The 23,670-nt window shown below is 40.3% G+C and overlaps 1 protein-coding gene across 9 annotated transcripts in view; it reads left to right on the forward strand.

The window, feature by feature from the left end:
- Positions 1-23,670, forward strand: part of DENND4C (DENN domain containing 4C) — a 229,387-nt gene that overhangs the window by 114,964 nt on the left and 90,753 nt on the right. For 6 of the 9 annotated variants that reach the window (XM_054256518.2, XM_054256520.2, XM_054256532.2 and 3 more), the window contains one exon: positions 23,138-23,459. The exons of 1 other annotated variant lie outside the window; for it this stretch is intronic. In XM_054256518.2, the coding sequence (XP_054112493.2) occupies positions 23,138-23,459 (322 nt within the window). Of the gene's footprint in view, positions 1-20,091; positions 20,214-23,137; positions 23,460-23,670 lie in introns of all 9 variants that reach the window. 2 more of the 9 variants (XM_054256524.2, XM_078369899.1) reach the window with 1 other exon arrangement.

Raw genomic sequence — 23,670 nt, forward strand, 5'->3', positions numbered from 1 at the left:
ATGTAAATTGGAAAAGCCATTGTAGAACACAATATGGAGGTTCTTCTCAAAATTAAAAATAGAACTACTGTACAATTCAGCAATCCCACTTCTAGGTGTATATCCAAAGCAAGTAGATTGAAGAAATATCTGTACCCCCATGTTCATTGCAGCATGATTCACAATAGCCAAGATATTGAAGTAGCCTTAGTGTCCATCGACAGATGAATGTATAATGAAATTGGCCAGGCGTGGTGGCTCACGCCTGTAATCCTATCACTTTAGGAGGCTGAGGTGGGCGGATCACGAAGTCAGGCGTTGGAGACCAGCCTAGCTAGGCACGGTGAAACCACATCTCTACTAAAAATACAAAAAATTAGCTGGGCCTGGTGGTGCGCACCTGTAGTCCCAGCTACTCAGGAGGCTGAGGCAGGAGAATCACCTGAACCTGGCAGGCGGAGGTTGCAGTGAGCTGAGATGAGCACCACTGCACTCCATCCTGGGTGACAGAGTGAGACTTTGTCCCAAAAAAATTAAAAAGAAATTGTGGCATACACACACACAGCTGAAGACTATTCAGCCATGAAAAGAAGGAAGTTCTGTCGTTTGTGACTTATGGATGAACCTGGAAGATATTATGCTAAGTGAAATAAGCCAGAAACAGAAAGATAAATATTGTATAATCTCATTTATAGGTGGAATCTAAAAAGTTGAACTCATAAAAGCAGAGTATACAAGAGTGGTTCCTAGGGCCTGGGGAGGATGTAGGGGAAATGGGGAGGGTATGTAATATACAGCATGGTTACCGTAGTTGATAATACTGTATTGTTTACTTGGAATTAGATGAAGAGAGCAAATTTTAAGTATCCTTATTCCCACCACCTGCCATGGTCACTGTGGGTGGTGATGTTGGATGTGTTAATTTGACTATGGTAATCAGTACATAATGTATGTGTGTATATATATATATACCACATCATCATATTATATGCCTTAAATAAGTTATATTTTTATTTTTCAATTATGTGTTTTAAAATAAAAAAAGCTAGTCAGGGCTGGGCATGGTGGCTCTCGCCTATAATCCCTGCACTTTGGGAGGCTGAGGTGGTAGGATCACCTGAGGTCAGGAGTTCAGGACCAGCCTGGCCAACATTGTGAAACCCCGTCTTTATTAAAAATACAAAAATCAGCTGGGTGTGTTGGGGGCGGGGGCACCTGTAATCCCAGCTACTAGGGAGACTGAGGCAGGAGAATGGATTGTCCAGTGGGGAGGGGTGGGGGAGGTTGCAGTGAGCCGAGATCTTGCCTTTGCACTCCAGCCTGGGCAACAAGAGCAAAACTCTGTCTCAATCTCAGTGACTCAGGAGGTGGAAGCTGGAGAGTCATTTGAGGCTAGGAGTTCAAGACCAGCTTGGGTAGCATAGAGAGATGTCAATCTCTACAATAAAGTTAGAAAAAATTAGCTGGATGTGGTGCTGCATGCCTGTAGTCTCAGCTACTCAGGAGGCTGAGCTGGGAGGATCACTTGAGCCTGGGAGTTTGAGGCTGAAGTGAGCTATGATTGTGCCACTGCATTCCAGCCTAGGCAAAAGAGTGAGATCCTGCCTCCAAAAAAAAAAAAAAAAAGGAAAAGAAAAGAAAAAGAAAATTAAAATGTAAAAACCATCAAAATGCTATTATCTACACATCACTAATGTTTACAATTAACATGTTTATAAATTTATTTTAGGTAAATCTAAAGGCATCCTATACATACATTTCATGTGAGATGAAAGTATTAATAAAATCTAAAATTGAAAAGTAGCTTTTGTTTCATGCAGACTAATTTTTATCAGGAATGAAGAAGGATAATTTTTTAAATAATGGTAAAGGGATTGGTTGATTGAAAGGATATGACAGTCCTTAATGTTTATGCCTTTAATAACGGTTTGGAAATACGTGGAGCAAAAACTGATAGACTGAAAGGAGAAAAGAACAAATCCATAATTTTAGTCAGATAATTTAATGCCATTCTCTTACTAATTGACAGTACAAGTTGACAGAAAACCAGCAAGGATCTAGTAGTAGACTTGTTAACACTGTTTACTTGACTTGATTGACATTTATAAAGCGCTCTGCCCAACAATAGAAGAGACGTTTGGCTAAAGTACACATGAAATATGGAATATTCAATAAGACAGACCACATTCAGGCTGAGCATGGTGTCTTACTCCTGTAATCCCAGCACTTTGAGATCCCAGGATTTCAAGACTAGGCTGAGCAACATAGCAAGACCCTGTCTTTACAAAAAATAAATGGGAAAAAAAAAAAGACCACATTCTTAGCCATAAAACAAGTCTTGATAACTGTAAAAGAATTCAGGTTATATAAAGTACATTCTCAGACCATAAGGCAATTAAGTGAGAAATCAGTAACAGAAAGATTCTTGGAGATTTCCCAAGTACAAGATTTGGAAACTGAAAAACATACTTTATTTAAAAAAATTTTTTTTACTTTCTTTTCATTAAAAAAACTTTTTCTTTTTTTTTTTGAGACAGAGTCTCACTCTGTCACTCAGGCTGGAGTGCAGTGGTGTGATCTTGGCTCACTGCACCCTCTGCCACCTGCGTTCAAGCGATTCTCCTGCCTCAGCCTCCTTACAATTAGCTGGGATTATAGGTGCTGGCCACCACACCTGGACAATTTTCGGAGTTTTAGTAGAGACAGGGTTTCACCATCTTGGCCAGGCTAGTCTTGAACTGTTGATCTTGTGATCCACCTGCCATCACCTTCCAAAGTGCAGGGATTACAGGCATGGCCCACCTTTCCCGGCCTGTTTTAATTTGTTTTTACTTTTTAAAATTAAATTTGTCTCTCTTTTGGTTTATTTCATTTTTTAAATTTTAATTTGCAGTTTTTTAGTAAGAAACCTCACTTGAGGCCAGGCGCGGTGACTCACGCCTATAATCCCAGCACTTTGGGAGGCCGAGGCGGGTGGATCACGAGATCGAGAGATCGAGACCATCCTGGTCAACAAGGTGAAACCCCGTCGCTACTAAAAATACAAAAATTAGCTGGGCATGGTGGTGTGTGCCTGTAGTCCCAGCTACTCAGGAGGCTGAGGCAGGAGAATTGCTTGAGCCCAGGAGGTGGAGGTTGCGGTGAGCCGAGATCGTGCCATTGCACTCCAGTCTGGGTAACAACAGCAAAACTCTGTCTGAAAAAAAAAAAAAAAAAAAGAAAGAAAGAAACCTCACTTGAAAAAGCATACTTTAAAATTATCTATGGGGCAAATAAAATATATTTTAAAAAAGAAAATTAAAAAACATTTTGATCCAGGTGAGGTTTTTTTTTTTGTTTTTTTTTTTTGAGACGGAGTTTTGCTCTTGTTACCCAGGCTGGAGTGCAATGGCACGATCTCAGCTCACCGCACCTCCGCCTCCTGGGTTCAAGCAATTCTCCTGCCTCAGCCTCCTGAGTAGCTGGGATTACAGGCACGAGCCACTATGCCCAGCTAATTTTTTGTATTTTTAGTAGAGACGGGGTTTCACCATGCTGACCAGGATGGTCTCGATCTCTTGACCTCGTGATCCACGCGTCTCGGCCTCCCAAAGTCCTGGGACCAGGTGAGGTTTTAGAAAACAGAGTGAAGATAAAAAAAAAAGAAAGAAAAGGAATAAAGAATTGAAGTTAAAAAAAGAAAAAAATTATAAAAGATATTTTAAACAGAATAAAAATATTGCCTGGCACAGTGGCTTATGCCTGTAATCCCAGCTACTCAGGAGGCTGAGGCATGAGTATCGCTTGAACCCAGGAGGTGATCCAAGATAACATCACTGCACTCCAGCCTGGGTAACAGAGTGAGAGATTCTGTCTCAAAAAAAGGAAAACACACAACATACCCAGATTTATGGGGTGCCACTGAAACATTACTTAGGAGGCAATTTTTTGCACTAAATATCTGCATTAGAAGTCAGTGACTTTAGATTCCGCCTTAAGAAACTTGAGAAAGAAGAGCAAATTAAACTCTGCATAAGCAGAGAAAAGAAAATAATAAAGATCAAAGTAGACTTCAAAGAAATATGAAACAGAAAAGCAAGAAAAAAATCAATGAAACCAAAGGTGAGTTTTAAAATAGATAAACTTCTAACCGGGCTGATTAGACAAAAAGAGAAGACACAAATTACTAATATCAGGAATTAGAGAGGTGATATCATTACATTTTCTAAAGATAATAGAATATTGTGAACAACTTTATGCCAATAAATTTTGACAACTTAGAATAACAAATTCCTTAAAAGACAAACTACAAAAGTTTATTCAAGAAGAAATAGGAGCTTGGCAAGGTGGCTCATGCCTCTAATCCCAGCACTTTGGGGAGGGGGGAGACTCACTTGAGCCCAGGAGTTTTAGATCAGCCTGGGAAACATGGTGAGACCTCATCTCTACAAAAATAAATTAACTGGGTATGGTGGTGCATGTCCATGGTCCCAGCTACTTGAGAGGCTGAGGTGGGAGGATCACTTGCGACTGGAAGTTTGAGGCTGCAGTGAGCTGTCATTGTGCCATTGCACTCCAGGCTTTGCAACAGAGCAAGACCCTGTTGAGAAAGACCCAGAGAGAGAGTGAGAGAGAGAGAGAGAGAGAGAGAGAGAAGGTAAGCTAACCTGTCAAAAGAAGGAAAGAAAGAGAAAGAAAGAAAGAAGAAATAGGTAAGCTAAACAATCTTGTATATGTTAAAGGAATTGAATTCGTAGTTTAAAAATGTACGAACAGAAAGATTCCAGACTCACATGATTTCACAGGTAAAGTCTATCGGACATTTAAGGAAGAAATAATATCATTTCTGTACAACCTCTTTCAGAAAATTGAAGAGGAGGAAATTTTTCCCAACTTGTTCTGTAACATTAGTATTATCTTGATACCAGAACCAAAGATATTGCAAGAAAACCATGGGCTAGTATTCCTGGTTAACAGATAAAAAATTTTACACAAAATTGTAGCAAATAGAATTCAAGAACATATAAAAAGGGTGACAGATAATGACCCAAGTGGGATTTATGTCAGGAATTCAGGACTGATCTATAACTTGAAAATGAATGTAATTTATCATATTAACAAATAAAAAAAAACTATATGATCAGAAAAAGGACAGAAAAAGTGTTTGACAAATTCTAATATCCATTTTTTTCTTTAAATTTTAAGTTTTTATGGGTGCATAGTAGGTGTATATATTTATGGGATGCATGAGATATTTTGGTATAGGCATACACTGCGTGTTTACATGAGGGTAAATAGACTATGTATCACCTTATGTGTTTATCATTTCTTTGTTCAAATATTCCAATGATACGTTTAATTATTTTTAAATATACAATAAATTATTATCGACTGTAGTCACCCTGTTGTGTTATCAAATACTAGATCTTATTCATTCTAACTCTTTTTTTTTTTTTTTGAGACGAAGTTTCGCTCTTGTTACCCAGGCTGGAGTGCAATGGCGCGATCTCGGCTCACCGCAACCTCCACCTCCTGGGTTTAAGCAATTCTTCTGCCTCAGCCTCCCGAGTAGCTGGGACTACAGCTGTGCACCACCATGCCCAGCTAGTTTTTGTATTTTTAGTAGAGACGGGGTTTCACCATGTTGACCAGGATGGTCTCCATCTCTTGACCTCGTGATCCACCCGCCTTGGCCTCCCAAAGTGCTGGGATTATAGGCGTGAGCCTCCGTGCCCGGCCCATTCTAACTCTTTTTGTATGTTTTAACCATCCCCATTTTTCTCCCACCTCCCCACTGCCTTTTGCTGCCTCTGGTAGCTATCATTTTACTCTGTATTTAAGTTCATTATTTTAAATTCTATCTCTCACAAATGAGTAAGCGAAGTGAAAACATGTGAAGTTTGTGTTTCTGTGCCTGGCTTACTTAACTTAATGACCTCTACTTCTATTCATGTTATTGTAAATGACAGAATCTTCGCCTTTTTTATGGCTGAATAGTACTCCATTGGGGTATATATTCCACATTTTCTTTATCCAATTGTCTGTTGATGGACATTGAGGTTGCTTCCAAATCTTGGCTGTTGTGAATAGTGCTGCAATAAACATGGAAGTGTCAGTATTTCTTTGATGTACTGATTTTCTTTCTCTTTGGTAGATATCTATCACAGTGGGATTGCTGGATCATTTGGTAGTTCTGTTTTTAATTTTTTGAGAAACCTCTATACTGTTCTCCATAGCGGCCATACTAGTTTATGGTCCCACCAACAGTGTATGAGGGTTTCCTTTTCTCCACACCCTTGCCAGCATTTGTTATTGTCTGTCTTTTGGACATAAGCCATTTTAACTTGTGCGAGATGATACCTCATTGTAGTTTTGATTAGAGAAATTCTGATGCATTTCTCTGATGATCAGTGATGTGGAGCACCTTTTTATATACCTGTTTGCCATTTGTGTATGTCTTCTTTTGAGAAAAACCCATTCAGATATTTTGACTGTTTTTAAAATTGGATTATTAGATTTTTTTTTCCTGTTTGAGGTCCTTAGATGTTCTGGTTATTTGTTTTTTGGCTGGAGTGCAGTGGCTTGATCTCTGCTTACTTTATCCTCCGCCTCCTGGTTTAAAGCAATTCTCCTGCCTCAGCATCTCGAGTAGCTGGGACTACAGGTGTGTGTCACCATGCCCAGCTAATTTTTGTATTTTTAGTAGAGATGGTTTTTCACCCTGTGTTGGCTAGGCTGGTCTTGAACTTCTAACCTCAGGTGATCCACCCACCTTGGCTTCCCAAAGTGCTGTGATTACAGGTGTGAGCCACCGTGCTTGGTGCATGTTCTGGTTATTAGTACCTTGTCAAATGGATAGTTTGCAAATATTTTCTTCCTTCTGTAGGTTGTTGCTTTGTTGATTGTTTCCTTTGCCGTACAGAAGATTTTTAACTTCATGTGATCCCATTTGCCTATTTTTTTTTATTTTTTATTTTTTTTAAGACGGGGTTTCACCATGTTGATCAGGCTGGTCTGCCCACCTTGGCCTCCAAAGTGCTTGGATTACAGGTGTGAGCCACCACGCCCGGCCTCCCATTTGCCTATTTTGCTTTAGTTACCTGTGCTTTTGGGGTAGTAATAAAGAAATCTTGACTGGGCGTGGTTGCTCAAGCCTGTAATTTCAGCACTTTGGGTGGATCATTTGAGGTCAGGAGTTCAAGAGCAGCCTGGCCAACATGGTGAAACCCTGTCTCTACTAAAAATACAAACATTAGCCAGGCCATGGTGGCAGGCACCTGTAATCCCAGCTACTTAGGAGGCTGAGGGAGGAGAATCACTTGAGCCAGGGAGGCGGAGGCTGAAGTGAGCTCAGATCGTGCTACTGCACTCCAGTCTGGGCGACAGAGTGAGACCCTATCTCAAAAAGAAAAAAGAAATCTTTGCCCACACAGGTGTCCTGGAGAGTATCCCTAATGTTTTCTTGTAGTAGTTTCATAGTTTGAGGTTTTAGACTTAAGTCTTTATCTTGATTTGAACTTGTATATGGTGAGAAATAGGGATATAGAGTTTTCCTTCTTCTGCATATGGATATCTAGTTTTCCCAGCACTATTTGTTGAAGAGACTGCCCTTTTCTCATTGTCTGTTCATACCACTTTTGTTGAAAATAAGTTCATTGTAGATGTATGGATTTATTTCTGGGCTCTCTATTATGTTCTATTGGTATGTGTGTCTGTTTTAATGCCAGTAACGTGCTGTTTGGCTACTGTAGCTTTGAAGTCAGATAATGTGATTCTTCCAGTTTTGTTGTTTTTGTTCAGGATAGCTTTGGCTCTTCTGGGTCCTCTGTGGCTCCATAGAAATTTTCAGATTTATTTTTCTATTTATTTGGAAAATGCCATTGGTATTTTGATAGAGATTGCATTTAATATAGATTGCTTTGTGTATGTAGTATGGACCTTTTTTTTTTTTTTGACAATTTTGATTCTTTCAATCCATGAATATGGAATATCTTTTTCTTTTTTGTTTGGAGACAGGGTCTCACACTGTTCTCCAGGCTGGAGTGTAGTGGCACAATCATGGCTCACTGCAGTCTAGACCTCCTAGGCTCAAGAGATCTTCCCGCCTCAGCTTCCTGAGTACCTGAGACTACAAGTGCATCGCCAGACCTGGTTAATCTTTTTTTTTTTTTAAATTATCAGTAGAGACAAGTTCTTGTTGTGTTGCCCAGCCTGGTCCTGGACCTATTGGCTCATTCAAGCAATCTTCCCACCTTGGCTTTCCGATGTGCTGAGATTATGGACATGACCCACCACGCCTGGTCTCTTTCCATTTTTTTTTGTGTGTTCTCTTTAATTTCTTGCATCAGTGATTTGTAGTTTTAGTGCTAGTGATTTTTCACTTCTTTGGTTAAGTTTATTAGGTTAACCTTCACTTGAGTTAAGTTATTAAGTACTTTATTTTTTTGTAGATACTGTAAATGAGAGTTTTTTTTTAAATTTCTTTTTCAGATAGGTCATTGTTGACATATGGAAATGCTACTGATTATTGTATATTAATTTTGTATCCTGAAACTTTAGTGAATTTATTAGTTCTTCTTCTTTTTTTTTTTGAGACAAGTCTTGCTGTGTTGCCCATGTTAGAGTGCAGTGGCATGATCTCAGCTCACTGCAACCTCTACCTCCAGAGTTCAGGTGATTCTCCTACCTCAACCTCCCAAGTAGCTGGCACTACAGGTGTGCACCACCATGCCCAGCTAACTTTTGTACTTTTAGTAGAGTTGGGGTTTCATCATGTTGGCCAAGCTGGTCTTGAACTCCTGACCTCAGGTGATAGGCCCACCTTGGCCTCCCAGAGTGCTGGAATTATAGGTGTGAGCCTCTGTTCCTGGCCGAATGTGTTAGTTTTAATAGTTTTTGGTGGAGTCTTTATATTTTTCCAAATATATTATTTCACTTTTTTTTTTTTTTTTTTTTTTTGAGACAGGGTCTCACTCTGTTGCCCAGGCTGAAGTACAGTGGTATAATCTTGGGTCTCTGCAACCTCCCCCCACCAGGTTCACGTGATTCTCATGCCTCAGCTTCCTGAGTAGCTGGACTACAGGCACACACTCCCACACATGGTTAATTTTTATATTTTTAGTAGAGATGGGGTTTTGCCATATTGGTCAGACCATTATCAAGTTCTTGACCTCAAGTGATCCTTCTGCCTCAGCCTCCCAGAGTCCTGGGATTGCAGATGTGAGCCACTACTCTCGGCTACATTTTTGTATATATTTTTTTAATCTACCAAAAGATGGAGTTTCACCATGTTGGCCAGGCTGGTCTCGAACTCCTGACCTTAAGTAATCCACCCTCCTCAACCTCCCAAAGTGCTGGGATTATAGGTGTGAGCCACCATGCCTGGCCTCATATCATTTGTAAATAAGAGTAATTTGACTAGTTCCTTTCTAATTTGGGTATCTTTATTTTTTCCTTATCTAATTGCTCTAGCTAGGACTTCCGGTACTATGTTGAATAACAGTATTGAAAGTGGGCATCCTTGTTGTGTTTCATATCTTAGAGGTAAGGCTTTTCATAGAATGCTAAATGGGGAAATCAGACTCTGTTGTGGGTCTGTTGTATATAGCTTTTATTGTGTTGAGGTATGTTCCTTCTATACCCAATTTTTTGAGAGTTTTTATAGTGAAAAGATATTGAGTTTTATCAAATGCTTTTTCAGCATCAGTTGAAATGATCATATGGTTTTTGTCCTTTATTCTGTTTAGAGGCTGTATCACATTGACTCATTTGTTTATTGGGAACTGCTCTTGTCTCCCTGATATAAATCCCACTTGGTTATGTTGAATAATCTTTTCAATACATTGTTGAATTCGGTTTGTTATTTATTTATTTATTACTCTTTTTTGAGGCAGAGTTTCACTCTTGTCTTTCAGACTAGAGTGCAATGGCACGATCTCGGCTCACTGCAACCTCTGCCTCTGCCAGGTTCAAGCAATTCTCCTGCCTCAGTCTCCCGAGTACCTGGGATTACAGGCACGCATCACCACACTTGGCTACTTTTTTTGTGTTTTTAGTAGAGACAAGGTTTCACCCTTTTGGCTAGGCTGGTCTTGAATTTGGTTTGCCAGTGTTTTGTTGAGGAGTTTTGCAACAATGTTCATCAGAGATAGTGGCCTGTAATTTTCTTCCTTTTTTTTGGGAGTCTTGGAGTCTTGCTCTCATCGCCCAGGCTGGAGTGGAATGGTGTGATCTTTGCAACCCCCACTTCCTAGGTTTAAGTGATTCTCCTGCTTTAGCCTCCTGAGTAGCTGGGATTACAGGTACCTGCCACCACACCTGGCTAATTTTTTTTTGTAGGTTTGGTAGAGATGGGGTTTCACCATGTTGGCCAAGCTTGTCTTGAACTCCTGACCTCAGGTGATCCGCCCACCTTGGCCTGCCAAAGTGCTGTGGTTACAGGTGTGAGCCAGTGTGTCCAGCCAGTTTTTCTTGGATGTGTCTTTGTCTGGTTTTGGTATCAGGTTCATACTGGCCTCATAGAATGAGTTTGGAAGTATTCTGTTCTTTTTCAGAATAATTTGAGTAGGAATGGTATTAATTCTTTAAATCTTCAGTAAAATTCAGCAATGAAGCCATTAGGTCTTGGGCTTTTCTTTGCTGGGAGACTTCCTAGAACTTCTTCAGTCTCGTTACTTGTTGGTCTATTTAGGTTTTGGATGTCTGCATGGTTCAGTTTTGGTAGGTTGTATGTTTCTAGGAATTTAGCAGTTTCTTTTAGGTTTTTTAAATTTATTGGCATATAGTTGCTCATAGTCGCAGTAGTTTCTTTCTTTTTTTTTGAGACAGAATTTAACTGTGTCACCCAGGCTAGAGTGCAAAGTGCAGGGGTGCAATTTCTGCTCATTGCAACCTCTGCCTCCCAGGTTGAAGAAATTCTCCTGCCTAAGCCTCTTGAAGAGCTGGGATTACAGGCGTGTACCACCATGCCCGGCTAATTTTTGTATTTTTAGTGGAGATGAGGTTTCACCATGTTGGCCATGCTGGTCTCAAACTCCTGACCTCAAGTGATCTGCCTGCCTTGGCCTCTCAAAGTGCTGGGATTACAGGCATGAGCTTTCAAGTCTGGCCAGCAGTTTCTAATGATCCTTTGAATTTCTGTGATATTGCTTGTAATGTCTCCTTTTTCATCTCTGATTTTATTTATCTGCGGCTTCTCTCTGTTTTTCTTAGTCTGGCTAAAGGTTTGTACATTTTGTTTATCTTTGCAAAAAAAAAAACAAGTTTTCTTTTCCTTTCATCTTCTGTGTTTTTTCTGTTTCAATTTCTTTTATTTCTGCTCTGATCTTTTTCTTCTACTAATTTTGGGTTTAGTTTGTTTTTGCTTTTCTAGCTCTCTAAGATGCATTGTTAGGTTGTTTATCTGAACTTTTTCTACTTTTGTGATGTAGCCACTTACTGTTATAAACTTTCTTCATAGTACAGTTTTTGCTGTATCCCATAGGTTTTGTTTTCATTTTCATTTGTTTCAAGAAATTTTAAATTTTCCTTTCTTTTTTTGAGACAAGGTCTCACTCTGTCACCAGGCTGGAGTGCAGTGGCACAATTACAACTCACTGCCACCTTGACCTCCTGGGTTCAGGAGATTCTTTCACCTCAGCCTCCCGAGTAGCTGGAACTAAAGGTTTGTACCACCACGCCTGGCCAATTTACTGTATTTTTTTCTAGAGATGAGGTTTCACCATGTTGTCCAGTCTGGTCTAGCACTCCAGGGCTCAAGCAGTCTGTCCCCTTTGCCCTCCCCAAATGCTGGGATTACAGGTGTGATCCACCATGCATGGCCAAATTTTTAAATTTCCTCATTTCCACTAGTCATTTAGAAGCATATTATTTAATTTACATGATTTTGTGTAGTTTCCAAAGTTCCTCTTGTTATTGATTTCTTTTTTATTGGATTGTGGTCAGAGAAGATATTTGACATAATTTCTTTTTTTTTTTTTTTTTTAAATTTTAAGACTCTTTTTGTGATCTAATGAATGTATACTCTGTTCTTGAGGATGTTATATGTGCAGAGGAGAAGAATGTGTAGATGAAATGTTCTGTAAGTATCTATTTGGTGTATTTAGTCTATAGTGTGGATTAAGTCCAGTGTTTCTTAGTTTTCTTTCTGGAAGATCTGTCCATTGCTGAAAATGGGATGTTGAAGTCTCTGGTAATTATTGTATTGGAAGTCTATCTCTCTTTATCTCTAATAATGTTTACTTATATATCTGGATACTCCAGTGTTGAGTGCATGTATATTTACAGTTGTTATATCTTCTTGCTGAATTGACACCCTTATCATTATATAATGACCTTCTTTGTCTATTTTTATGGTTTTTATCTTGAAATCTGTTTTGTCTAATATAAGTATAGCTACTCCTGCTCCTTTGGTTTACATTTGCATGGAATATCTTTTTCTACCTTTTTATTTTTACTCTGTTTGTGTCTTTATAGGTGAAGTGTGTTTCTTTTTTAAAAATTTTTATTTAAAGTTTTTTTTTTCTTCGAGACGGAGTTTTGTTCTTGTTGCCCAGGCTGGAGTGCGATGGTATGGTCTCGGCTCACCGAAACCTTCGCCTTCCGGGTTCAAGCTATTCTCCTGCCTCAGCCTCCTGCGTAGCTGGGACTACAGGCATGTGCCACCACATCTGGCTAATTTTGTATTTTTAGTCGAGTTGCGGTTTCTTCATGTTAGTCTGGCTGGTCTCAAACTGCTGACCTAGGTAATCTACCTGTTTCGCCCTTCCAAAGTGCTGGGATGCTGGGATTACAGTTGTGAGCCACCACGCCCAGCCAAAGGGTTTTTTTTTTTTTTTTTTTTTTTTTTAAAGAGACAGAGTCTCACTTTGTTCCCCAGGCTGGAGTGCAGTGGTTTGCTATGACCTCATGATCACGGATTGCTACAACCTCAAACTACTGGGCTCAAGGGATCTTCCCACTTGAGCTTCCCAAGTAGCTAGGATTACAGGCACGTGACACTACACCTGGCTAATTTTTCTTTATTTTCGTGGAGAGAGGGTCTTACCATCTTGCCCAGGTTACTCTCAAATTCCTAGGGTCTAGCAATCCTTCTGCATCAACCTCCTTAAGTGCTGAGATTATAGGTATGAGCCACTGTGTCCAGCCTATTTTTTGTAGCCTGCAGATGATTCGAACATGCTTGTTTAAATCCTTTCAGCCTCTCTATGTCTTTTGAATGGAGAGTTTAGTCTATTTACATTCAATGTCATTATTCATAAGTAAGTACTTTCTCCTACCATTTTGTTATTTGTTTTCTGGTCTTCTTTTCCTTTCTCCCCCCTTCTCCTCCTTCCCCCTCCCCCTTCCTCTCCCCCTCCTTCTTCCTCTCCCCCTCCCTCTTCCTCTCCCCCTTCCCCTCCCCCTTCCTTTCTCTTAAGTGAAAGTGATTTCTTTTTTCTGGTGGTATGTTTTAATGTCTTGCCTTTTATTTTTTGTGTATCTGTTGTAGGTTTTTTTATTTTTTATTTTTCCAGACAGTCTTGCTCTGTCACCCAGGCTGGAGTGCAGTGGCACAGTCTCAGCTCACTGCAGCCTCAACCTCTCTGGCTTAAACCATCCCTGCACCTCAGCCTCCTGAGTAGCTAGGACCACAGGTATGGACCACCATACCTGGCTAACTTTTGTATTTTTTTTGGAGACGGGGTTTTGCCATGTTGCCCAGGCTGGTCTTGAACTCCTGAGCTCAAGCCATCTGCCCACCCCCACCTGGGAATACAGGCGTGAGCTACTGCACCTGGCCATAGTTATTGTTTTTGATAGGTTCCTCTTTTATTCTTTTCAAGATACGAGTAGTTTACACACCAGAATTATGGTGTTAATATTCTGTATTTGTGTACTTGCTATTACCAGGGAGTTTTGTATCTCCAGGTGATTTCTTATTGCTCATTAATATTCTTTTCTTTCAGATTGAAGAAATCCCTTTAGCATTTCTTGTAGGACAGGTCTGGTGTTGACGAAATCCCTCCACTTTTGTTTGTTTGGGGGAGTCTTTATTTCTTCTTCATGTTTTAAGGATATTTTCAGTGGATATACTGAAGATATAGGATAAAAGATTTTTTTTTCCTTCAATACTTTAAATATGTCATGCCAGTCTCTCCTAGCCTGCAAAGTTTCCACTGGGAAGTGTGCTGCCAGACACATTGGAGCTCCTTTGTATGCTGTTTGTTTCTTTTCTCTTGCTGCTTTTAAAATCCTTTCTGTATTCTTGATCCTTGGGAGTTTGGTGATTAAGTGTCTTGAGGTAGTTTTATTTGAGTTAAATTTCCTTGCTATTCTGTAACCTTGTACTTGAATATTGATATCTTTCTCTAGGTTTGGAAAGTTCCCTGTAGTATATCTCTTTGAATAAACTTGGTACCCTCTTCTCTCTCTCCACCTCTTTGTTATGGCCCCTAACTCTTAGATTTTTCCTTTTGAGGCGATTTTCTAGTTTTTTAGGCATGCTTCATTCTTTTTTATTCTTTGCTATTTTGTCTCCTCTGGCTGTATTTTCTTTTTCTGGTTTTTTTTTTTTTTTTTTTTGAGATGGAGTTTTGCCCTTGTTGCCTGCCCTGGGGTACAATGGTACAATCTCAGCTCACTGCAACTTCTGCCTCCCGGGTTCAAGTAATTCCCCTGTCTAGCCTCCTGAGTAGCTGGGATTACAGGCTTCCACTACCACGCCCAGCTAAATTTTGTATTTTTGGTAGAGATGGGGTTTCACCATGTTGGCCAGGCTGGTTTCGAACTCCTGACCTCAGGTGATCTGCTTGTCTCAGGCTCCCAGTGTGCTGGGATTATAGGCCTGAGCCACTGTGTCCAGCCCTCTGACTGTTTTCACGCTCTTGATTTCTTTATTCTGCTGAATCAATTCTGCTGTTGAAAGACTCTTATGCATTCTTGTTTATCAGTTGAATTTTTCAGCTCCAGAATTTCTGCTTGATTAAAAAAAGTTTTTTCAGTGTCTTTTTAAAATTTATCTGATAGGATTCTGAATTCCTTCTCTGTGTTATGTTGAATTTCATTGAGCTTCTTTAAAATGGTTATTTTGACTTGTCTGTCCAAAAGGTCACATACCTCTGGTCACTCCAGAATTGGTCACTGATGCCTTATTTAGTTTGTTTGGTGAGGTCATGTTTTCCTGGATCGTCTTGATGCTTGTGGATGTTTGTTGATGTCTGGGCATTGAAGAATTAGGTATTTATGGTAATCTTCACAGTCTGGGCTTGTTTATACCCATCCTTCTAGAAAAAGCTTTCCAAGTATTCAAAAGGGATTGATTGTTATCTAAGTTCTTGGTCTCTGTAGCCGTATCTGCATTAGGGGGCAGCCCAAGCCAGTAATTCTGTGACTCTTGTAGACTCATAGCTGTATGCCCTTAGTGGTCTTGGGTTATAGCCAGGAGAATTCCCTGGATTACCAGGTACAGTCTCTTGTTCTCTTCCCTTATTTTCCCCCAAATGACATATCTTTCCATGCTGAGCTACCTGGAGTTGAGGGGAGGGAGTAACACAAGTACCCCTGCAACCACCACCACTGGGTTGATGCTGGGTTAGACCTGAAGCCAGCACAGTACTGGGTCTCTCCACTGATCAGTGGCTGCCACTGATGTTTATTCAAGGCCCAGGGGCTCTTTATTCAGCAGGTTGTGAATCTAGCCGGACTTGTGTTTTTCCCTTCAGGGTGGAGGGTTCCCTTGTGGCCCAGGATGGGTCTAGAAATGCTGTGCAGATGCCGGGGCCTGGAATTGGGAACTTAAGGAATCTACTTGGTGCTTTATTTTACTGTGGATGAGCTCAGACCCAAGTTGCAAGACAAAGTACTTTTTGTCTGTTTCCTTTCCTTAAGCAGAAGGAGTCTACTTGGTTATCACCACCAAGGCTCGGTAAGAGTATTGCCTGGCTACTGCTGATGTTTTATTCAAGGCCCAAGGCTCTTTAGTTAGCTTGTGAATCCTGCCAGGCGCAAGTCTTTTCTTTTATGGTGGAGGGTTCCCTTCTGGCCCAGGGCAGGTCTAGAAATGCTGTCCAGGAGCAGAAGGCCTGGAATCAGGGACTTTGGGAGTTGGCTTGGTGTTTTATTTTACCGTGGGTTGGCTGGTACCATTGTTTCAAGACAACGTCCTTTCTACTCTTTCTCCTCCTTAACTCAAGCAGGAGTCTCCTGGAGCTGCGAACTATGCTACCGCGATTTGGAGGAAGGGTGACACAAGCAGTCTGTTGGCTGCCCCTGCTGGTATCTCGCTAGGTTACATGTACCCCAAGTCCACTGGCTCTGAGCCTAGCATAGCACCAGCACTTGTACGGAATTGAAGTTCTTTTTTTTTTTCGAGACGGAGTTTCGGTCTCATTACCCAGGCTGGAGTGCAATGGCGCGGCTCACCACAACCTCCGCCTCCTGAGTTCAGGCAATTCTCCTGCCTCAGCCTCCTCAGTAGCTGGGATTACAGGCACGCACCACCATGCCCAGCTAATTTTTTGTATTTTTAGTAGAGACGGGGTTTCACCATGTTGACCAGGATGGTCTCAATCTCTTGACCTCGTGATCCACCCGCCTTGGCCTCCCAAAGTGCTGGGATTACAGGCGTGAGCCACCGCGCCCGGCCAGGAATTGAAGTTCCTGTGGCCTAGACTGCCTTTCAAGTTTATTTAGGACCCAAGGGCACTTTAGCCCACATTGGTGGGGCTTGCGGAAACTCAGGTTCTGACCTTTGGGATAGATGATTATTTTTTGGCTAGGGCTGGTCCAAATGCTCCTTCTGTGAGCACTGGCCGATTTTGCCCTGTGTTGCTTTCCACTCTGACAGGGCGTCACTGAGTTCCAATACGAAGTCTTGCAATCACTGTACTTTTCTTCCCCTAAGCGCACAGATTCTTGCTACTTGTCACATGGCCACTGCCAGGGTATGGGGGAGGTGTGGTGTAGGCATTCAAGACTGTTTTTTCTTCAGTGCCTCTTTCCTTTTTTTTTTTTTGAGACAGAGTCTTGCTCTATACCCAGGCTGGAGTGCAGTGGTGCGAGCTTGGCTCAATGCAACCTCTGCCTCCTGGGTTCAAGTGATTTTCATGCCTCAGCCTCCCGAGTAGCTAGGATTACACTTGGCAGACCACCACGCCCAACTAATTTTTTTTTTTTTTTGTATTTTTAGTAGAGATGGGGTTTTGCCATATTGGCCAGGCTGGTCTCAAACTCCTGACCTCAGGTGATCTGCCTGCCTTGGCCTCCCAAAGCACTAGGATTACAGGTGTGAGCCACTGCACCCCACCCCTCTTTCCTTAATACAATGTTAAAACCAGGTACTATGTTCACTCACCTGATTTTTGGTTCTTATGAAGGACTTTTTTGTGTGTGTGTTCAATTTGGTGTTCCTGCACGGGGGACCATCACTGGAGGATTTTATTCAGCCATCTTGCTCTGCCTCCTCCTGCAGTTACTTCTAATTATTTAATTGAAGTTGATGATGAACCACTTACAGCCTTACTCTTCTGAGGAGAGAGTAAGGCTCCAAGTGGTTCTGTCACAAATTCTTTGCATGTTCCATTGTAGAGTCCTAGCCAAGGTACCCCATACAGCCATGTGATGCTGTAGCATATCCTAGAAACCACTAACCAAGATAGGGTGTATCCCAGCACCTGTCTAACCATTCATCCTTCTCTTTTTTTTTGCTATGATGTTAAAACCAGGTACTGTGATCACTCACCTGATTTTTGGTTCTTATAAAAAGGTGCTTTTGGGGGCAGGAGGGACAATCAATGGAGAGTTCTATTTGGCCATCTTGCTCCACCCTCACCTCCCAACATCCATTCTTGTTAAAAAGTTTTAGGAATAGAACTTTCTTAATCTGAGAAATAGCCTGTATGATAAACCTACAAATAGAGTCATATTTATTGGTAAAAGACTGAATGCTTTCCCCATAAGATTTGGAACAAAATAAATTTTCCAACTCTCACTATTTCTTTCACTCTTTTTTTTCTGCTAAGAGACAGGGGCTTGGTATGTTGCCCAGGCTGTACTTGAATTTTTGGGCTCAAGCAGTCCTCCTGCTTCAGCCTCCCGAGTAGCTGGTACTGTGTGTGCCACTGCACTCAGCTTTTTTTTTTTTTTTTTTTTTTAATCAAGGAAATGTGTTTTAAGAACAGGTGTGGTGGGTCATGCCTATAATCCCAACACTTTGAGAGGATGAGGTGGGAGGATCTCCTGAGCCTGGGAATTTGAGGCTGCAGTAAGCTCTGCTTGTGCCATTACACTCCAGCCCGGACAATATAGTGAAAGCTTGTCTCTGTTTGAAAAAAAGAAAAAGAAATGTGTATTAAGACAACCTCCCTTCAACAGTTGGGTAACTATTGTCACTGTTCATGCCCAGAACTTTTTTGTCATCCTTAATATAAACTGTACACCCATGAAACGACTTCCCATTCTTCCCTCACCCCAGCCCCTGGCAAACCCCCTTTCTACTTTTCGTCTCTATGAATTTGACTACTTTACGTAACTCACATAGGTGGAATCATCTAGTATTTGTCTTTTTGTGACTGGCTTATTTCATTTAGCATAATTCCTTCAAGGTTTATCCATTTTGTAACATAAGTCAGCATTACATTCTTTTTTGAAGGGTGAGTAATGTTCCATTGCATGTTTATATCACATTTTGTTTATCCATTCACCTGTTGATTGTTACTTGGTTTCTTTTCACCTCTTGGCTGTTGTGAATAGTGCTGCTGTGACCAGTGATGAACATATTTGTCTATTGGTCATTTCGATATCTTTGGTTATCATTTATCCTGAACATTGTACTGGATGCTCTAGCCAGTGCAATAAGGCAAGAAAAAGAAATAAAAAGCATCTACAATGGAAAGAAAGAAGTAAAAATTGTCTTTATTCACAGATACATTATGTAGAAGGTCTGATGGAACCTACAAAAATGCTCTAAGTGACTTTAGCAGGATTCCATTATGTAAGATCAATATGTAAAAATCAATTGTATTTCTGTATAGTAGCAATGAATAATTGGAAATTGAATTAAAAATGAAATGATATTTGCAATAACATCTAAATTATTAAGTATTTAGGAATAACTCTGACCAAAGATGTGAAAGACCTGTATGTTGCAAACTCTGAAACATTGCTGAAAAAATTTAAAAGAACTAAGTAAATGCAGAGATTAACCTTGTTCATGGGTTAGAAGACTCAGTGACCCATGAATCCATGCTAGGATATCAAGCCTCCTTAACTTGACATATAGTTTTAATGCAGTCCTAATTAAAATTACAGTAGGCTTTTTTTTAAAAGGTAAATATATATATATATATATATATATATATATATATATATATATATATATAAATATATTTTTTTTCGAGATAGAGTCTTGCTCTGTCACCCAGGCTGTAATGCAGTGGCACAATCTTGGCTTACTGCAGTCTGTCTCCCTGGTTCAAGTGATTCTTGTGCTTCAGCCTCCCGAGTAGCTGGAATTACAGGCATGTTCCAGCATACCCAGATACTTTTTTTGTATTTTTAGTAAAGACAGGGTTTCTCTGTGTTGGCCAGCCTGTTCTTGAACTCCTGGCCTCAAGTGATCTGCTCACCTCTGGCCTTCCAAATTGCTGGAATTTCCAGACCAGCCTTACCAACATGGAAACCCAGTCTCTACTAAAAACACAAAATTAGCCAGGCATCGTGGTGCATGCCTGTAATCCCAGCTCCTTGGAAAGCTGAGGCAGGAGAATCACTTGAATCCAGGACGCGGAGGTTGCGGTGAGCCGAGATCATGCCATTGCACTCCAGCTATGTTCGCCAGGCTGGTCTTGAACTACTGGACTTAAGCAATTCTCCTGCCTTGGCCTCCCAAGTACTGGGATTACAGGCATGATCCAATGCGCCTGGCCAGGACAGTTTTTTCAACAAAGGGTCCTGGAAAAATTGGATATCCATGTGTAAAAAAATGAATCTTCATTTATACCTTGTGCCATTATGCAAAAATCAGTTTAAAATGCATCATAGACCTAAATGTAAAACCTAAAATTATAAAACATTTAGAAGAAAACATGAGAGAAATGTTTTCTTTATGACATTGGATTAGACATGATTTCTTTTTTTTTTTTTTTTTTTTTTGAGATGGAGTCTTGCTCTGTCACCCAGGTTGGAGTGCAGTGGTGCGATCTCAGTTCACTGTAACCTCATCCTCCTTGGTTCAAGTGATTTTCCTGTCTCAGCCTCCTGAGTAGATGGAATTACAGGTGTGCGCCACTATGTCCAGCTAATTTTTGTGTATGTGTGTGTTTTTTTCTTTTTTTTTTTAGTAGAGATGGAGTTTTGCCAGGCTGGTCTGAAACTCCTGACCACAGGTGATCCACCCACCTCCCAAAGTGCTGAGATTACAGGTGTGAGCCACCATGCCTGACAGACATGATTTAAATGACATTACAAGCATGATCTATACAGAGTAGGTTAATAAATAGGAGTTCATAAAAAATATAAAACCTCTGTTTTTCATAAGACATTATAAGAGATTATGAAAAGACAAGTCACAGACTGGGAGAAAATATTTGCAGAGCGTATGTCTGATAGATGACTTGTCTCAAGAATACATAAAGAACTCTCAACTTTCATGAGAACATAAAGAACTTGTATGAGAAAATAAACAACTCAGTTAAAAAATGGGCAAAACATTTGAACAGAAATTTCATCAAAGAAGATATATGGATGGAAAATAAATTAATGGAAAGATGTTCAGTATCAATAGTAATTGCAAATTAAAATCACAAGTTGATATCACTACATACTGATTAGAATGTCTAAATTAAAAAGACTGATCTTATAATGTGTTGAAGAGGATGTGGAACAGTTGGAACTGTCAAATAAAACTGACAAGAGTGAAAACATGGTACACTCACTTTAGAAAACTGTTTGGCAGTTTTTTAGACCTATATACACCTAATCTAGCCATCCTGTTCTAGGAATTTACCCAAGATAAATGAAGGCATTATGTCCATAAGATTTGTACATGGGTATTCATAGCAGCTTTATTTGTAATAGCTTCTCATGGGAAATAATCCAAATGTCTATTAATATAGGTGAATGGATAAACATATTGTGTATATTTATACAGTGGAATATCACTCAGTAATAACAAGGAATGAACTGTTGATATAAGCAACAACATACGTTTATCACAAAATAATTATGATGAGTCAAAGAATCCAAAGAATACATACTGTATGATTCTACTTATTATACAAATTCTAGAAACTTATCTATAGTGATAGGAAGGAGATAACTTGTTGCCTGGGGAGGAGAGATAATGAAGGAGGAACAAGAAAATTTTGGTATTGACAGATACGTTTCACTATCTTGATTGTGGGAATGGTTTCATTGGTTTTTGTTTCTTATGCTCTATCTGGTATTTTTAGATATAAAATAGTTAATGATTCCTAAGCTTAGTTATTTTACATTGTGTTTGTGGAAAGTTTAATGTTTATAAAGCAAAGTGTTATAACTGGATTGTTAAGAAACTGCTTTAATGATTATTTATTACTAGTTCCTTAATTTTTCTGATCTTAGATCTTGACTAATTAATGATGCACTCAATTTATTTAAATGTGGAGTTTAGCTCTAAAACTCCTGTAACTTAAAAGTGAATGATATTTTGAATGGTCTGAATATTGTTCATTAAGTGCATTTTGCTCAAAGGAAAATACCATAGTCCACCTCTGATAGTTTTTTTAATCATTATTATTTGAGATGGAGTCTTGCTCTGTTGCCTAGGCTGGAGTGCAGTGGTGCTGTCTCGGCTCACTGCAACTTCTGCCTTCCAGGGTCAAGCAGTTCTCCTGCCTCAGCCTAACTGGGATTACAGGCACCTGTCACCACACCTGGCTAAGTTTTGTACTTTTAGTAGAGATGGGGTTTCACTGTGTTGGCCAGGCTGGTCTCAAACTCCTGACCTCAAGCAATCCACCTACCTCAGCCTCCCAAAGTGCTGAGGTTACAGGCATGAGCCATTGGGCCTGACTTTTTTTTTTTTTTTTTGAGACAGAGTCTTACTCTGTTGCCCAGGCTGGAGTGCAGTGGCACAATTTCAGCTTACTGCAACCTCTGCCTTCTGGGTTCAAGTGATTCTCGTGCCTCAGCCTCCTGGGTAGCTGGGACTACAGGTACACACCACCATACCCGGCTAATACTTATTTATTTGAGATGGAGTTTCTCTTTTTCACCCAGGCTGGAGTGAAGCGAAGTGATCTTGGCTCACTGCAACCTCCACCCCCCGGGTTCAAGCAATTCTCCTGCCTCAGCCTCCCAAGTAGCTGGGATTATAGGTGCCTGCTACCACAGTCAGCTGATTTTTGTATTTTTAGTAGAGATGGGGTTTCGCCATTGTGGCAAGGCTGATCTTGAACTGCTGACCTCAGGTGATCCACCCACCTTGGCCTCCCAAAGTGCTAAGATTACAGGTGTGAGCCACTGTGCCCAGCCTAATTTTTATATTTTTAGGAGACACAGGGTTTCTCCATGTTGGCCAGGCTGGTCTTGAACTTATGACCTCAGGTGATCTTCGCCTTGGCCCCTGACAGTTGTAGGATTACTGGCATGAGCCATTGTGCCAGGCCCCTAGTTGGATTATTCTTTTTTTTTGAAATGGAATCTTGCTCTGTCACCCAGACTGAAGTGCATTGGCGTGATCTTGGCTCACTGCAACCTCCGCTTCCTGGGTTCAAGCGATTCTCCTGCCTCAGCCTCCCGAGCAGCTGGGACTACAGGAGCATGCCACCACGCTTGGCTGATTTTTTGTATTTTTAGTAGAGATGGGGTTTCACCATGTTAGCCAGGATGGTCTCAATCTCCTGACCTGTGATCCACCTGCCTTGGCCTCCCAAAATGCTAGTATTACAGGCATGAGCCACTGTGCCCCGCCATTAGTCTTATTAGAGCCTTACACAAGTGAAAAGATTATAGTTGTGTTACAAATGAATTGACGTTGTTAACTTGTACTTTGTAGGAGGTAAAATCTGACAGGATGTTAAAAGCAGCCTTCTTCTCAGAATGACAATTTGATTATAAATCCAGCTGAGAAGTGTGCTAATTGATGATTGGTAACTCAAGGATATATTAATTTTTGTCAGGATAAAGTGTTTTATTGATATCTTTCTTCTCCATCTTCTAGAAAATATAGTAGCAGTCATGATAGAAGACAAAGGACCAAGAGTGACAGACTACTTTGTTGTAGCTGGTCTCACTGACACATCTACTCTTTTGGATCAAGAAATAAATCGTTTAGATACTAAGTCAACTGGACCTAAAGCTCCAATTACGGACATTGCTGTTATTATCAAATCAGCTGGAGAAACAGTACCTGAAGGTTACACCTGTGTGGAAGCTACTCCATCAGCTCTCCAGGCAAACCTGAATTATGGAAGTCTGAAAAGCCCAGAACTTTTCCTCTGTTATAAGAGAGGGAGAGATAAACCACCCCTTACAGATATTGGGTATGGTGACTTATTTTCTTTGCTGTAGTGAAGGAAAAATATTTATTTAAGACTCATGGAAGTAGAAATTTGAAATCCTTCATAGTTTTATTATTGATAGTTTATTATTATGGTGTTATTGTTACTTCAGGATTAATTATAGTAATATATTACATGTCCGTATCCACCCTTATTGAATTTCTCTGCATTGCACTTGAATTGTTAGATCATT

The sequence above is a fragment of the Callithrix jacchus genome, chromosome 1 (genome assembly GCF_049354715.1).
Source record: "Callithrix jacchus isolate 240 chromosome 1, calJac240_pri, whole genome shotgun sequence".
NCBI classification, from domain to species: domain Eukaryota; kingdom Metazoa; phylum Chordata; class Mammalia; order Primates; family Cebidae; genus Callithrix; species Callithrix jacchus.